The 17,776-nt window shown below is 40.2% G+C and overlaps 2 protein-coding genes across 5 annotated transcripts in view; one reads left to right on the top strand and one right to left on the bottom strand.

Moving 5' to 3' along the window:
* Nucleotides 1–17,776, top strand: part of VEPH1 (ventricular zone expressed PH domain containing 1) — a 143,106-nt gene that overhangs the window by 31,539 nt on the left and 93,791 nt on the right. For all 4 annotated transcript variants that reach the window (XM_034782302.1, XM_034782301.1, XM_034782303.1 and 1 more), the window contains exon 5: nucleotides 17,144–17,310. In XM_034782302.1, coding sequence (XP_034638193.1) covers nucleotides 17,144–17,310 — 167 coding nt within the window. The remainder of the gene's footprint in view (nucleotides 1–17,143; nucleotides 17,311–17,776) is intronic.
* PTX3 (pentraxin 3) lies at nucleotides 7,405–14,082 on the bottom strand. Its single transcript, XM_034782305.1, has 3 exons — nucleotides 13,776–14,082; nucleotides 12,794–13,324; nucleotides 7,405–8,703 (listed from the first exon to the last, which is right to left on the bottom strand). The coding sequence occupies exons 1-3, from the start codon at nucleotides 13,918–13,920 to the stop codon at nucleotides 8,087–8,089; spliced, it is 1,293 nt and encodes a 430-aa protein (XP_034638196.1). The 5' UTR covers nucleotides 13,921–14,082; the 3' UTR covers nucleotides 7,405–8,086.

The following is a 17,776-nucleotide window of genomic DNA, read 5'->3' as shown; positions in this document are numbered from 1 at the left end:
TTAATATTAAAAAGGTTGTAAAGCAGTTTTAAAACTAAGGGCTGGGGGAAAGCTGACAGGTGCGGAGGAGCACGTGGTTTGGACAGAGACATCCCTTAGGGGAGGATCAATTAATGGAGATTCTCTAAAGGAGGAGAGGATGGAAGATGATAAAATACAGGTAGGGTCTGATGAGAAACAGTCAAATGAAAAAGAAGTCCCATTCAATTACATCATGTAATGGCAGACAGATAAAAAGTGACATGTTTTTAAAGTGCTTATATACCATTGCTAGAAGTCTAAATAATAAGATGGGATATTGATATAATAGGTATCACAGAAACTTGCTGGAATGAGGATAATCAATGGAACACAGTAATACCAGGGTTACAAAATATATCGGAAGGACAGAATAAGTCGTGCTGGTGTGGGAGTGGCACTATATGTGAAAGAAAGCATAGAATCAAATGAAATAAAAATCTTAAATGAACCAAACTGTACCATAGAATCTCTATGAATAGTAATTCCATTCTCTAATCATAAGAATATAGCAGTAGTGATATATTACCAACTACCTGACCAGGATGGTGATAGTGACTATGAAATGCTCAGAGAGGCTATTAAAATAAAAAACTCTATAGTAATGGGGGATTTCAACTATTCCCATATAGACTGCGTACATGTCACCTCAAGATGGGATGCAGAGATAAAATTTCTTGAAACCTTAAATGACTGCTTCTTGGAGCAACTAATCCTGGAACCCACAAGAGGAGAGGCAATTCTTGATTTAGTCCTAAGTGGAGCAGAGGATCTGGTCCAAGAGGTGAATATAGTTGGACCGCTTGGTAATTGTGACCATAATATAATTAAATTTAATATCCCTATGGTGGGGGAAACACCACAGCAGCCCAACACTGTAACATTTAATTTCACAAAGGGGAACTACACAAAAATGAGGAGGTTAGTTAAACAGAAATTAAAAGGTACAGTGCCAAAAGTGAAATCCCTGCAAGCTGCATGGAAACTTTTTGAAGACACCATAATAGAGGCTCAACTTAAATGTATACCCCAAATTAAAAAATATAGTAAGAGAACCAAAAAAGTGCCACCATGGCTAAACAACAAAGTAAAAGAAGCAGTAAGATGTAAAAAGGCATCCTCTTAAAAAGTGGAAGTTAAATCCTAATGAGGAAAATAGAAAGGAACATAAAATCTGGCTAATGAAGTGTAAAAATATAATTATGAAGGCCAAAAAAAATTTGAAGAACAGTTAGCCAAAGACTCAAAAAGTAATAGCAAAATGTTTTTAAAGTGCATCAGAAGCAGGAAGCCTGCTAAACAACCAATTGGGCCACTGGACAATCAAAATGCTAAAGGAGCACTCGAGGACGATCAAGCCATTGCAGAGAAACTAAATGAATTCTTTGCATCGGTCTTCACGGCTGATAATGTGAGGGAGATTTCCCAAACCTGAGCCATTCTTTTTAGGTGACAGATCTGAGGAACTGTCCCAGATTGAGGTGTCATTACAGGAGGTTTTGGAACAAATTGATAAACTAAAGAGTAATGAGTCACCAGGACCAGATGGTATTCACCCAAGAGTTCTGAAGGAACTTAAATGTGAAATTGAAGAACTACTAACTGTAGTCTGTAACCTACCATTTAAATCAGCTTCGGTACCAAATGACTGGAGGATTGCTAATGTGATGCCATTTTTTAGAAAGGGCTCCAGAGGTGATCCCGGCAATTACAGGCGGTAAGCCTGACTTCGGTACCGGGCAAACTGGTTGAAACGATAGTAAAGAACAAAATTGTCAGACACATAGATGAACATAATTTGTCGGGGAAGAGTCAACATGGTTTTTGTAAAGGGAAATCATGCCTCACCAATCTACTAGAATTCTTTGAGGGGGTCAACAAGCACGTGAACAAGGGGGATCCAGTGGATATAGTGTATTTAGATTTTCAGAAAGCCTTTGACAAGGTCCCTCACCAAAGGCTCTTAAGTAAAGTAAACTGTCATGGGATAAGAGGGAAGGTCCTCTCATGGATTAGTAACTGTTTAAAAGATAGGAAACAAAGGATAGGAATAAATTATCAGTTTTCAGAATGGGGAGAGGTGTCTTCCAGGGGTCTGTATATTCATAAATGATCTGGAAAAAGGGGTAAACAGTGAGGTGGCAAAATTTGCAGATGATACAAAACTACTCAAGATTGTTAAGTCCCAGGCAGACTGCGAAGCGCTACAAATGGATCTCTCAAAACTGGGTGACTGGGAAACAAAATGGCAGATGAAATTCAATGTTGATAAATGCAAAATAATGCACAATGGAAAACATAATCCCAATTATACATATAAAATGATGGGGTCTAAATTGGCTGTTACTACTCAAGAAAGCTATCTTGGAGTCATTGTGGATAGTTCTCTGAAAACATCCACTCAATGTGCAGCAGCAGTTAAAAAAGGGAACAGAATGCTGGGAATAATTAAGAAAGGGATAGATAATAGGACAGAAAATATCATGTTGCCTCTATATAAATCCATGGTATGCCCACATCTTGAATATTGCATGCAGATGTGGTTGCCCCATCTCAAAAAAGATATATTTGGAATTGGAAAAGGTTCAGAAAAGAGCAACAAAAATGATTAGGGGTACGGAACGGCTGCCATATGAGGAGAGATTAATAAAACTGGGACTTTTCAGCCCGGAAAAGAGACAACTAAGGGGATATATGATAGAGGACTATAAAATCATGACTGGGTGGAGAAAGTAAATAAGGAAGTGTTATTTACTCCTTCTCATAACACAAGAACTATGGGTCACTAAATGAAATTAATAAGCAGCAGGTTTAAAACAAACAAAAGGAAGTATTTTTTCACACCATGCACAGTCAACCTGTGGAACTCCTTGCCAGAAGATGTTGTGAAGTCCAAGACTATAACAGGGTTCAAAAAAGAACCAGATAAGTTCATGGAGGATAGGTCCATCAATGACTATTAGCCAAGATGGACAGGGATGATGTCCCTAGCCTGTTTGCCAGAAGCTGGGAATGGGCGACAGGGGATGGATCACTTGATGATTACCTGTTCTGTTCATTCCCTCTGGGGCACCTGGTATTGGCACCCCACTATGGCCTTAGAATGCAAGTTTGGGAGTACAGTATCCCTCACATACGACATTTCACGGTCACAGTAATAAATAGAGCTATACAAGCCTTTTCTTAAGAAATCTGAAACGGAATGCAATTTACCAGGAGGTCATAGTGACCATAATATAATTGAATTTAACATGCTTGGAGGCAGAGGAGAAGGGAAATACCAAATACCAAAGAAGCTTACCACAGTAGCATTTAACTTCAGAAAGGAGAATGACACAAAAATGAGGAAGCTAGTTAATGGAAATTAAAAGGAACAGTCACGAGAGTGAAATGCCTGCAGGCTACCTGGAATTTTTTGAAAACACCATAATAGAGGCTCAAATAAAATTAAATGTATATCTCAAATTAAAAAGAATAGAGAGAGGACTAAAAATGCCTCTGTGGCTAAACAGAGTAAAAGAGGTGGTTAGAGGCCAAAAGGCATCCTTTAAAACTTGGAAATCAAATCCTACTGAGGAAAATAAAAAGGAGCATAAACTCTGGCGAATCAAGTGCCATTCAAGTGGCATACCTGAACCATTCTTTTTTAGACTTTTAGTTTTTAGGTGACAAAACTGAGGAATTGTACCAGACTGAGGTATCAAAAGAGGAGCTTTTGGAATAAACTGATAAATTAAACAGTAATAAGTCACCAGGACCAGATGGTGTTCACATAAGAGTTCTGAAGGAACTTAAATATGAAATTGCAGAACTACTTACTGTGGTATGTAACCTATCACTTAAATAATCTTCTGTACCAGATGACTGGCGGATAGCTAATGTGATGCCCATTTTTAAAAAAGGCTCCTGAGGCAATCCTGGGAATTACAGGCTGCAAAGCCTAACTTCAGTACCAGACAAACTGGCTGAAACAATAGTGAATAAGAGAATCATCAGGCACACATAGATGAACAAAATATGCTGGGGAAGAGTCAAATGGCTTTTGTAAAGGGAAATCATGCCTCACCAATCTGTTAGAATTCTTTGAGAGAATCAGCAAATGTGTGGACAAGGGTGATCCGGTGGATGTACTGTACTTGGACTTTCAGAAAGCCTGTGACAAGATCCCTCACCAAAATCTCTTAAGCAAAGTAAGCTGTCATGGGATAAGAGGGAAGGTCCTCTCATGGATCGGTAACTGGTTAAAAGACAGGGAAAAAAGGGTAGGAATAAATAGTCCATTTCCAAAACGGAGAGATAAATAGCTGTGGCCCCCAGGGATCTGTAATGCGACTGGTGCTGTTCAACAGATCCATAAATGATCTGGAAAAAGGAGTAAACAGTGAGGTGGCAAAGTTTGCAGACTATACTAAATTACTCAAGATAGTTAAGTCCAAAGTTGACTGCGAAGAGTAACAAAGGGATGTCACAAAACTGGGTGAGAAAGTGGCAAATGAAATTCAATGTTGATAAATACGAAGTAATGCATATTGGAAGACATAATCACAACTATACATACAAAACGATGGGGTCTAAATTACCTGCTATCACTCCAGAAAGAAATCTTGGAGTCACTGTGGAGAGTTCTCTGAAAACATTTGCTCAATGTATAGCACCAGTCAAAAAAGCTAACAGAATGTTAGGAACAATTAGGAAAGGGATAGATAATAAGACAGTAGATATCATAATGCCACTATATAAATCCATGGATTGCATACACCTTGAATATTGTGTGCATGTTCAGGTCGACCTAAATCTAAAAAGATATATTAGAAATGGAAAAGGTACAAGAGAAGGGCAATAAAAATGATTTAAAGGTATGGAACAGCTTCCATCTGAGAAGAGATTAAAAAGACTAGGACGATTCAGGTTGGAAAAGAGACGACCAAGGGGGAATTTGATAGATGTCTATAAAATCATAAATGGTGTGGAAAAAGTGAATAAGGAAGTGTTATCTACCCCTTCACATAACATAAGAACCAGGGGTCACCCAATGAAGTTAATAGGCAGCAAGTTTAAAACAAGCAAAAGAAAGTACTTCATCACACAATGCACAGTCAAAACTATAACTGGATTACAAAAAGAATTAGACAAGTTCATAGCTCCAGGAATAGCTATTAGCCAAGATGGTCAGTGATGCAACCCCACGCTCTCGGTGTCCCTAGCCTCAGATTGCCAGATGTTGGGACTGGACGACTGCATGGATCACCTGATGATTGCCCCATTCTATTCATTCCCTTTGAAGCATCTGGCATTGGCCACTGTTGAAAGACAGGATATGGGTCTGTAGCGAGGCGGTGTGTTTCCCCATCATGCCGGAGAGGGACGAACCTCTCTGGACACCAAAGTGGGCGGAGCCAGTGAATCCTGCACCTGCCCCCCAGAGGTCAAGGCGCAGGACAGGAAGTATAAAGGCCCAACCCCAGAGCTCACTAGAAGAACAGTCGCCGGAGAGGCCAGATGCCTGTGGCCTACCTCCTGGTTGGGAGACCCTGGCAATCAGCGGCTGACCCGAAGACTGGCCAGACCAGCCGAAGCCTGACGCCGACCAGAGCCCGGAGGAGCTGTCAAGCCTGTCCCTCGCAAGTTACCCAGAGGAGCTGCCAAGCCTACCTCTTGCCAGTTACCCTGAGGACCCCATCATGCTTGACCCCTTGGAGGACACCATCTGGACCCAGGTACCTCTAGAGGGGGAGTAGGAAGTAGCCTGGGGGCAGCTGACCCTAGTCTGGCTGCAGTGGGGATCCTGGCCGCAACACACTGACACAGCAGTGGGTCTTCTGCTGCTGCTAGGGCCCTGGGCTGGGATGCAGTGGAGTGGGTGGGCCCAACTTGTGGGTGGCAGACTCCCCCTCTCCCAGGCCCTTGCTGTTTGGACTTGCTGCTTCGACTTGCTGTTTACCTGTTTGCTCAGCCCCGGCCTGAGCCATTGACTCTTTGCTGCCCCGCCCTGACCCAGGGCCTGGGCCTGCTAAATATAACTGTTTGCTCAGCCCCTGCCTGAGGGCCTGAGCCTGTGACACACTACTGCCCGCTGACTGGGTGTGAATAACTGTTATGTTTTGCCTCTACTACTGCTGTGGCGAGAGACTCCCATGGCCAGGCTAATTCCCCGTCACAACTGAAAGGAAGTAGCGAGGTGGTGTGGTTCCCCGCCGCCTCGGAGAGGTACGAGTCCCGGCCAAACCCCTCTACAGTGTCTATGGACCATTGGTCTGCCCAGTATGGTCACTCTCTTGTACGTTTCATGCGTTCAGGTACAAACTTGTAACACTCTCAGTTTGTGACTTTTTGAACAAACCTAGCCAGTTTCATATAGACCTACGTCAGTTTGTATTTACCTTGAAACCATGAGAAACTCCTACTCTTTCCTGTTGATTCATCAAAAAACTGGGTGCAATTTCATTGTTCACACTGAGTTTTGCTTTGAGTTTTGGGTACATTCACATGTGGTTCTCAAAGCAAAACTTGGAGAGAAAACCCAGGTGGATCACAAACAAAGACAAGTTTCCCTGTGAACCCAAATTGCCTTGTTTCCCACAGTAATAAGTAAATTGAGTAATAAATTATGGTTTGATCCTGAGATGTGCCAAGCACCTGCTGTTCCCATTGGATCTAATCCTGAGGTCCTTATGAAGCTATTAGTCAATCCTCACTAATGCAAAACTTCTGTTGGCTTCAGTGGAATCAGTTACTTTGGATCAGTGGAGTCAGTTTCTTGGATTTCTAACTGAATTTTGACCTTGTGTAAACACTTCAGGAATAAGAACAGGAGTACTTGTGGCACCTTAGAGACTAACTTATGCTCAAATAAATGTGTTAGTCTCTAAGGTGCCACAAGTACTCCCATTCTTTTTGCGGATACAGACAAACACGGCTGCTACTCTGAAACTTCAGGAATAGGCGCCTTGACTTCAGTGTGAATGTTGGGTGTTAACAATGGCAGCATTGGGAATATGGTGCTCATTTATTTTAGGGATTTCTCCAGACTGGACACCCCCCTTCTCCAGGGGAAGGTATACAAGGACAACTCCATCTGGACACAGATTTAGTGGGGATCTGCCCCTTTAAGGACACCTTGGTCTCCTGGGAAGAGCAAATGTCCCAACATGACTCCATCCCCTTGGTTACCTTCAGGGAAGGGATACCTAGCCTGGGCAAATGTTTAGCATTGAGACCCTGAGTACTCATCACCTCTCAGGCCTCTCAGGATCAGGCCCTTTGTGTGAGATGCTGATATTTGTACGCTCTTTTACATAGTGAATAAAAACAAATCTGTTGATGAAAAAAACAGAATACTGTTGTATTACTGTCAGCGTTCATCCTTGTGACAAACTGTAGGCAGTGTCAGTTTGATAAAGTATTTTATTTACAAGATAACTTTACAAAAATAATTTCAATAAAATTATTACAAAATTCATTTACAATATAATACAGCTGCATCTTCTCAAAAGGTAACACTGGATTATTATGGGGAATACTATGTCTAGGCATACGTTAGGTCAATCCATAGCATAAATAATATTTCGAACAACGCACTATTTTATGATAGTATACATACCAGTAACAAAGAGTAATAAACAACAAACATTACTTTATAAGTCTCAGATGGCTCATCTGTAAGAGTGGCATTAGCAATATGAAAGCAACAAATGGGGAACCCCAGAAAATGCAACCGTCTTATATTAGTTCTATAAAAGCAGTTCCAGCCATTTGTTTGCATATGTTTAGTTTAGCAATGAATGTAAGAGCCAAAGTCTGCTCTCAAGTGTCTACAAGTAGCTCTCAGTGGCTATGAATCTGAAAACACAGCTGGAATGACAGCAGTTTATCTATATTTAAGAACAGCTTTTCCAATATCATTCTCTGACATGTTTTTTCAGTGTTTGGTCCAGACAGCAGACAGAGATCAAATCCAATCTCTACAATATCAACACTCAGGGCTGTAGGGCTCTGTGTGTTTGTACCTATTGGTATATTGTTGTTAATGAAAATTCATTCTTTGGTTCAGGATCTAGTTTCTCAGTATTTAGGAAACATATTGAGCTCCTCCATGTGGCAGAATCTCTGTAACTCCCCACCCAACAACATTGCCCCTGATATTACATGAATCTTCTGCTCTAGGCCGCGCTGTTATCTCTTCATTGCTGAGAACTCTATCCCAGATATTAAAGCCAGTCAGTTTTCCCGAAAAGGCTAAAGTTTCATCAAAACCACCTCCGACACAGCAACCATTCTTTTCTTGGCCTAGCTGCAAAATTCCTCCATCTGGAATTATATGAGCCTCTGCTATTTCTGAGGTGGTAGCAACAAGCTCCCCATTTGCCCACAATGATATGGTCCCGTTGTCTGAGCTCCAAGTGCCACAAAAGTGAGCCCAATGTCCAGGAGAAATTGTGTTTGGGGCAATTAACTTGTTCTGGTCACTACCTACAGCAAGTACTGCAGACTCATGGCTGAGATAGAATTGAATTTCATATGGATTTCTCTTTGTTCCGTAGGAGAATACGATAGTTTTGTCCAGCACCTCAGTCACTTTGACCCAAATGCAGGCAGTAAAGGATTGGAGCGTCATGTCAGCAGTTGGGTGAACACTCCCAAAGATCTTTTTGGAACGCATTGGGAATAAAATTGCAGTTTCACATCCTGGGGGGAAAAAACAGAATTAGAAATATTATTCTATCGCAGCTAATTTCTGTAAAAGGTGAAGTATTTGTACATTCACAGTTTGGATCCTTGACATAAACTTACCTCTTTAGGCTGGGATTTCCAAAGGGAGGCAGGCTCCTTTGAAAATCCCCATACCATACAGTATGTCGTAGGAATACATGATAGAATGAATGAATTGAACATTTTATTGCCATGGGGTTGAAATAATCACATTGCTTGGATTAGACAGGTCTTCCCAAAGAAGTAGCTATAAAAAATTTACAGCATGCCTGCACCATGACATGCTTTGTTTATGACACGTTTTGTTTCGTGTGTGTCCTTCTTTTTTAGTCTCAGTATTCTTTTCTCCTTAGAATCATAGGACTGGAAGGGACATGGAGAGGTCCTCTAGTCCAGTCCCCTGCACTCATGGCAGGACTAAGTATTATCTAGACGATTCCTGACAGGTGTTTGTCTAACCTGCTCTTAAAAATCTCCAATGATTCCACAACCTCCTGAGGCAGTTTATTCCAGTGCCTCAGTGTTCTTTTCTCCTTAGGAATACAGCATGCTGTTGGCATAGGAGGAACTCAGTGGCCTCTCCGGGTTCATCTTAAAGTTAGAATGGCTGGAAATTTCTTCCATAGTTTGTGAAACCCAGGCATTGAGTAGTCATGATCACATACTATATGTATTATAAAGAGCAATACAGTCTATTACCATATTAGATAATGGCTACAATTTTGGAAAGTGCCTAAGTGACATACTAGCCTATGCCCCATTGATATCAAGAGACCTAGGCTTATAAGTGCCTAAGTCACTTCTGAAAATTGGACCTGCACTCCTATATCACTTAGATGCTTTTGAAAATTTCCCCATGTTCTGAATACGATATACTATGAAGAAATTATGACTCAGATAAACACAATTATAAGTGAAAAAATAGTATAGCTTATTACTTAATATTTTTGCATAAAAGTGCATATTGAAAGGAGTGGGGAAAAAGAGGCCCACTGTGCAGATTCTGAACACAGTTATATCAGTGTAAACCCAGAGCAACTCCACTGACACCAGAGGAGTTATTCTAGACGTACTCTGCTGTAATTGTGAACAGAATCTGGCATACAGTACATTACAGGAACATTTCACCTACTCAGACTAGAGTCAAATCCTGATTAGTTCCCAAGTGACAATGAGCTCAGTGTGCTCATCCTAGTCCCTTGTGAGTTTCTATCCACACCATAATATTTTCACGCAATTTGTCACATGTGGTGTTCCCTGCTGGAGTGGACTGGAGCAATGGGTGTTGAAAGGCAGGCGTGTGTAGGGACCATAGGCAGAGCCATGTAGAGAAACTTCCAAAACTGCCTGCCTGCTCTGAACTTTGCTTTAATTCTTTTAGTCATTAACTTTCAACTGCACTAAATTGGGTCCCCAAAACCAATTAATATAAAATGAACTGAAAAGATCCATTTCTTAAGAAGCTCTTCTCCCATCTCCAATCAGTGATAATCAGTATGTTGATAACAAAAATTAGATTAGTGATGGCCAGTAACAGAAATCCATTCAAGAAAGAAAAGTAACTAATGATAATAAAAACATATTTGACATTCTCAATACTGCTGTCTAGTTAATATATGATACATTAATATTCCAGTTGACTTAGGGTAAAAGAGGCCCCCCTCTACAATTAAGCTGACTCATTTCCTGTTTAAAGAAGCTATAGAAGCTAAAATATCTCAAATATGTCTTAAAATCTTTGCTTTAATGAATGAAGGACTCTTTCTGCCTTCCAGGATTAGACTGCTGCATTATTTCATATGCTGGTTTCTTTGAACTTTCAGCACAATAATTTTTTTTTCATTGGCTTTTTTTCGGGGGGCATATGGTGGGGAGACAACTGTGGATAGACACTACTTAAAAATGTTAGGAATACTATCTTGAAACTGCTTTTTAATTAGCAGACTTTCTGGCTTTATTATCGAGGGCTAAACAAAATTAAAACCAGCTTCATGGAAGAACAACAAAAGTGTGTTTAGAAAATCCCTTAAGAGTAGGTCTGGCAGTAATTCAAGATGTGAGAAATCAAAACCAGTTGCTGAAAACTCTCTTGGAAAAGATCTCCAGAGAGACTTATGGAGTATATATATATAATTATTTCTATTTTATATCATATTAGGATATTTTCTGTAAAAACATATAGAGCAGAGTCTGCCTCAATTATACAGATGTAATTCAGGAGTAATTCCAATGAAGTCACTGGAGTTATTCTGGATTTACACCAGTGGAACTGAGCTTGGAATGTGATTGTTAAATGCTAGTCAGAATACATATTGCTCTCTGGTTGGTACAAATATGCAAAAATGAAAACTGACTGAGAGGTTTCACTTTTGTTTCATAGTATGAGTTTGGCATATTGTGGGAGAGACTTGAATAATGATGTAACCATCTTGTTGAATCTGAAAAAGACAACATTTTTGTGCAAGCAAAAGGAATATTGCTGGTTGCATTCTTTCAGTGTAATCTTTGCCTCTGTCACTCTCCCCTCCTCCCACATGTGTTAGTATGATACTATATACTATTTTTTCCTGCTTCTGGTTACAAAGCTATTCTAAATTAAAGCTGAATTCATGGTCTACCATCATAGGATACATTTTGTTCAAGGTTATAAAATGTCTTAATATTATTTTAATAGGTTCAGGTGTAAATTACTCTTTGCATTTATGGCAACATTTTCAAAGCTGTAAGAGGTGTGCCTACAAAAGGTACTTTCTTTTGTAAGAACTCACATTGCAGCATCACTGTATATTCACTAGCACAAACTGTGTAACTGCACACCACACTTCCCACATGCACACACAAATATGGGGTTTTGTGATTCCAATGTGCATGCATTTTTGTACCAGGCTCCTTTTGTCCTTGTTGGAAAATTTGGCCCATAAAATCATTATATTGGTAATATTTATTGCAGGTGGAATTATAGATATTCAGTAGTTTGAGCTTTATATTTGAAAGAGATGTGGTATGTTGGTAGTAATTTTTCACACACCTCTTTAGTTATTAATATATAGGGGTTTATTCTTCCATCCCTAAATTTCTCTAATTATTTCAGTCAGGTGCCATACAATGGTGTATAGAAAGCCTGGAACACAGGATTTGAAATACTAGATCAGTCCATATGATCCATCTAGCATGGTATCCAGACCTTAGCTGCCATCACTATATCATACTTCAAAAGAAGGAAAAAACCCTATATACAAGATACATGGGGAAAGCTGTTCCTCCTGACCCACCAAAGGTGATCAGTGTTTGCCCAGAAGCATGACATTTGATTAGATGTTGCCCATTGACATTGTCCGTGTTCTCTCAGGTCTACAATTGCTCCAGTTCACAGCTAGAATTGGTGAGAAGGATGCAGCAGTTGGATTAGAAAAAGTAAAGATTGGCAGTATATGGAGCAAATGAAAGCTTTCTATGAACTAAGGTGGAAATCTGGAGCTGGGAAGGTGAAGGGCAAGAAAACATCAAGATTTCATACGTTAGTCTATTTAAAATGGGTCCACTGCTCGTTGGTCACAGCCTTAGTCTGGAAGCCTCTCCTAGCCTCAGCATCACAGTTGGAGATGACTTACTCTAATAATAACTTTGACTAGTATCAGAGGGGTAGCCGTGTTAGTCTGAATCTGTAAAAAGCAACAGAGGGTCCTGTGGCACCTTTGAGACTAACAGAAGTATTGGGAGCATAAGCTTTCGTGGGTAAGAACCTCACTTCTTCAGATGCAAGAAGAAGTGAGGTTCTTACCCACGAAAGCTTATGCTCCCAATACTTCTGTTAGTCTCAAAGGTGCCACAGGACCCTCTGTAACTTTGACTAGATTCTTCTTTGGTCCCCAAATTTGAAAAGCTGGCCAACTATTTTTACGGAGAGCTTGGTGGGTTTCCCCACCGCACACACATCTTACTTCCAACTGTCCCTTTATTGTCATGCCGTGACAAAAGAATGTTTAGCTGATGTATTGAATATTGCTGTTCTGGACAGGGTATTAAAAGAGAGAATTCTGACAAATGCTACCTGGCATAGACTTACCAGCTGGCAGTAAGTGCTGAGCTGCCCATTTTTGTGATCCTTTCAGTTCAGCTCTTGTTTGCTGTAGTTCTTCCCACAGAGAGTTCAAAGTGAAATTGTCCCCTCTGCCCATGTAACTCGATTTATCTTGCTGCTGAAAACCTGTCTCCACTTTAGCTGGCCTCTGCCAAACACTCTCCAGCTGGGTGAGTCTGTTAGACACATTGAGGGTCAGCTGCAGAAGCTTTTCAAGAATCTTTCTTTGCTCAGATTCATGAAGCGTCTTGGACTCCTGAACGTGATCTCTCTTCCTCATCAGTGTTTGGTCCACCTGTGACAAGACTCGGGAGGTGACTTTTTCAATGGTAGTGGTGCACGTGCCAGCAAAGTTAGCCACAAACTCGATCATTTCTGCTCGTAGAGTCTGCAGTTCCACTTTAAGGATTTCATCAATAGACTGAAGCAACATGTTCTCTTTCATCTGCGAGTTCTCAAGCATGATGAAGAGTTTGTCCCATTCCGTGTGCTCTCGCTGACAGTCACATGAAATAGCTGAAGTACAAGACACAGATGTTATTATTTCTCTTCACTCATTTTTTTCAAACAAAGGAGTTATTTAATAAAATCTCTCTTCATTTATTGCCTATGCTCTCTAAACCGCTAGTGCTTTCCCTCTGAATTAAAACAGAAAATAAGGCAATGTGTAATTTAGCTGTTCTAAGAATCACAGCAACATTCCCAACATTTCTTTTATAAGGGAGAACTGGAAAATAAGGAGTATAGAGAGATTTTGCAGGGACATGCTAAAGTATTTGCATCGTTTGGCTATGTTAAATAATCTGCTTTTACAAAGCACTTTCATTTTGTCTGAAAAATGGTATGTTTGCAATAACTGTTACAAGAACTAAGTAACAAAGAGCGTGATTTAAATAGCTTCTCTTTGGTTTTTATAGAAATTGCTATCTTGTGTTTAATAACACAAAAATAGTTTAAATCCACTTACTTTCTTCAGTAGCAGGAACTATACTTTCTATTTCATTCTCGAAATTCAGGTACATGAGATCATAGTCCTCATTGTTCAGAGCAGAGGAGGAAGACCAGAAAGCACAAAGTAGAATTGTCAAAGAAAGCATTTCTTGAGACAGCATACTCCAGCTGTTTCCTAAAAGTCTCTGAGTCCTCTGAAGTTAAAGGTCTCTCGGAATTGAGCAGAGACAAGACTATCGGCGTCTGACACAGAAAGCCCTTAATAAATACTCTGGGAGTTCCTGATCTTGAATGAATGAGTAACGCTAGTGCCACTGCTGTAATAAGAGTGCTTCTGACTTTTATTTTTTTTGGATGGGAGTAGGGGGGAGGCATGCACGTTGCACAATCTTGAACCTTAAAAGTTTACAGTGTGGGTGGATTAACTAGAGGAGGGGAAAGAATGGGGAAAGCTGCTCTTGCAACTGTGACTTTTCCTGTGAGACCAGACTTTTGTAACATGAAGTGGTAGCATTGACTGAAGAGAACAAGGGGAACTAAATCACTGTGAATTTGATGGATAAAAGCAGGATAATCATTTTACTATCTTGTGCTATTTTACATCCCTTTTGAAAGGAAGGATTTCTGTAGATGACCTATTTACAAATTCCTTTTGCATAGAATGGAACATACAGTGAGGAGATATATATACACATACAGAGAACATGAAAAGGTGGGAGTTGTTAGTCTCTAAGGTGCCACAAGTATTCCTGTTCTTTTTGCGGATACAGACTAACATGGCTGCTACTCTGAAACCTAGCTACCAAAAGTTTCATATTGCACCTAAGCGTAGGTTAGATAAATGTCTATCAGGGATGGTCTAAACAGTTTTTGGTCCTGCCATGAGGGCAGGGGACTGGCCTCGATGACCTCTCGAGGTCCCTTCCAGTCCTAGAATCTATAAATCTATTAATTTTAGTAATGACATGTTTAAACAGGAGCATAAGTCATCCAGCTTGCCAAGGGTGGTGATTGCTCTCCCAGGCTCCAGAAGACTAACCTGAACAGACTCAGAGACATTGCTTGAGGAGCTTGCAAACCAGGAGTTGAGAGTTAAGGGCCACTTGAACTGCTATTAAACACGCGCACCTTCCAGGAGACTTGATTAAAGGAAACACACTTATTTTTGATTAGTGTGTCACTTTTGGTTCTCACTGCCCAGCTCCCTTTACAGGGAATGTTTGATGCTCACCTGGGAGAAAGTAACCTGCAGTGCCAACCCTAGCCACAAAAGTGTGTACAGGGCTGGCACACGCCTTTACACTAATTATTAAAAATGTAGGTTCATATTCAAACTCAAGGGTAAATCTAGGGAAGTTTAAGTCAACATAATTTGTTGTCTTCTGGCCCATCATTATGTAAATTGAAACTCTGCTAGCCCCACTTACCAACATGTAAGGGCTTGTCTACACAGGGAAACAGCCTAGTTATACCAGCTATTCCGCTGTAGCTATACCGGTCAATTTCCTCAATGTTATACATCACCTTTCAATGTAGCTCTTATTGTCTGGTATTGAGCTGTGTGACTGTTATAGAATAAAGAAGCCGTATGTGGCCCTTAATCTACAGTGCAAGTCCAGCTGGGTGGAATTTTCAAAACACCTAGTTGTTTTAGGAGCACAACTCCCATTAATTTACAATGGGATTTGTGCTCCGAAATGAATTAGGTGCTTTTAAAATCTCATGCAGTAATATCTATGGGAGTTTTGCACAAAGAATGTGGATAGAATATGACCCAAAACTGAACTAGTCCCACTGTCTACTAATTCCTTTGGGATAATTCATTAGCAAATACCTTTCCCTTATGACTGTCCCTTATAACCTTTCATCCTGAAGGGTTCCAAATTGCTTAACAAACATTATATTTACAGCATGGCCCACATGAAACAAACTCTGGTGCAGAAAGTGAAAGTTGGGTGGCCCTCCAGCTGCACAAGAGTGGAAGAGGGGAAAATACCAAGCTGGGATTTACACTTTCCTAGTGTATATGATGGATATAAAGCACATAGCTTCTGATCATGGTTGAGAAATCTTCAGTAACCACAAATGAATAATTATAGGATAATATCCTAGACCCTGCCAAGTCCCCTTTGTTCTGCTCTCTTAAAACTGACCTATATGGGGAACCAAGAATTCCTGACTGATGTAACTAGCTGTATGCTACCTTCTCTCCAGAGTAGGGGGCCAGATGGGGTATGGCTGGAAGTGCTGCATTTTCCTGTAGGTGTAATGGCCTCTGCGGGTGGTTACAAGCTGGCACAATGAAAAATAACCCTTAGGCTGTTCAAAGTTGCGTTTTAATTTTTTAGTTCATAGTCAGTTTTCGATTATGCTTTTACTGTGTCTTCCATGAGTTTGATGTTGTAAAAATGTATTAACTGCTGGCTTTTCAGCTAACACATACGAGCCATTTCTACTATCCAGTGAGTGGCCTGTTTATCTTCCATAGCTACAAAGCACAAATTAAAATGGGAGAAAAAGCAGGAGGCCAATATGCCAGTTCCTATTGGAAACCAAAATCCACAGAGACTTTAAGTACTTTAAAGGATTTAGAGAGTGGATCCATACTACATAGTGATAGGCAGATGTTTTCCATATGTTGTGCAAATGTAACTTAAACATTCCAAGACAGGCATGTATAGCTTGTTATGTTATACATTTCTATATGAGACTTGGTTTCAAATTAAATTGTGCAGGCACATCTTCAAACACTAGGAAATGTGTCAGAGTATTTTGCATGTCTCTCTCTGATTGACTCTCTCATCTCTTCCCTTTGACTCTTGGAAATGGCACCCTAACCACTTATGTTCAAATTCACCTTCATGCTCGTTTACTTCTTTAAATAACCAAATACTGTTTCCATATGTTGGTTGTTTCATTTTAGCCTTTTATTCTCAGCAAACAAGAAAAAATAGTTACTGTGCATTCTGTTGTCCTTTTCAGATTCATTTAAAACTACACTTACTCTGTCTTTTAAGTCTCAGTTAAATAACACTCAAATCTGAAATCTCATGAGCTAGCCTTCATTTACATGGGCTTGTACTCAAGGCTGTAAATAATGATTAATAGGAAATGTTTTCTATTTTCCCCATATTGCTTCACTTAGTGAAATTCCTCCTTCAGTAATTTGTTCTCTGGTTTCTTGGTCTAATATACATGTTGTACATCTGTGGACTTTTTGTTTTTCTATATTCCCCATGATTCTCAGAAATTCAAAGTTGTTAACATGCCGCACCTGTATGGAGGTATCTAGCTATAGGGATGTTGGTATCAGAAATGCCAAGATGGCAGATAAAGCTTTGAAACACATTTCTTGGGATTACTCTATTTTCACTCTGTTAACAGGAAATTCCATGTTGCTGCGCGTGTTGCCTTCTGTGTATGAAAAGCAGCCACAGCCAATTAACAACCATCTGATGGAGCTGGTGACACTGATGTCTCAGCTGGAGCAAGCAGAACAACACCATCTTCTAAGGCTATTTCAGATAGTGGCAAGGAGAAAGCAACCTGAGGTAAATGTATAATACCAGACATTGCCAGTGGAATAAGGTTATTCTCTTTGGAGAGTTTATGTTGTTCAGAACATCCTGACAGTACAGTAAAGTGTCCCATGTACTGCACATACCAGGTCAGTGGTACTCAATCTTTCACATACCAGAAGGCTCCCATGTTACAATAGAAAAGGTTTCGGGGCTCCCTGCATGTAGCCATAAAGAAAGAGAAGGTGATCCTGAGCCTGCTAGACCTGTTTGTGACTCCCTCACTGAAAATCTATTAGACAGGACTAAAGCGCAAACAATACTGCAAACATTTTGTCCAACTACTTGTTGGATTTGGTGAATGAATTTGCTTCAGCCACACTCTCTTTTGTGTTTGCTCTCTGCAAACATTTGAGCAGTAGAGGGTTTACCTACAAAAATGCAGCTGGAAAGCACACGTTAGTGATCTGGGTGAATATTTGTGAAAATTGAACTTTAC

This window comes from Trachemys scripta, chromosome 9 (assembly GCF_013100865.1).
Source record: "Trachemys scripta elegans isolate TJP31775 chromosome 9, CAS_Tse_1.0, whole genome shotgun sequence".
Taxonomy (NCBI): domain Eukaryota; kingdom Metazoa; phylum Chordata; order Testudines; family Emydidae; genus Trachemys; species Trachemys scripta.
Note: the sequence above shows the minus strand (reverse complement) of the source record. Positions and strands in the feature narration are given on the sequence as shown.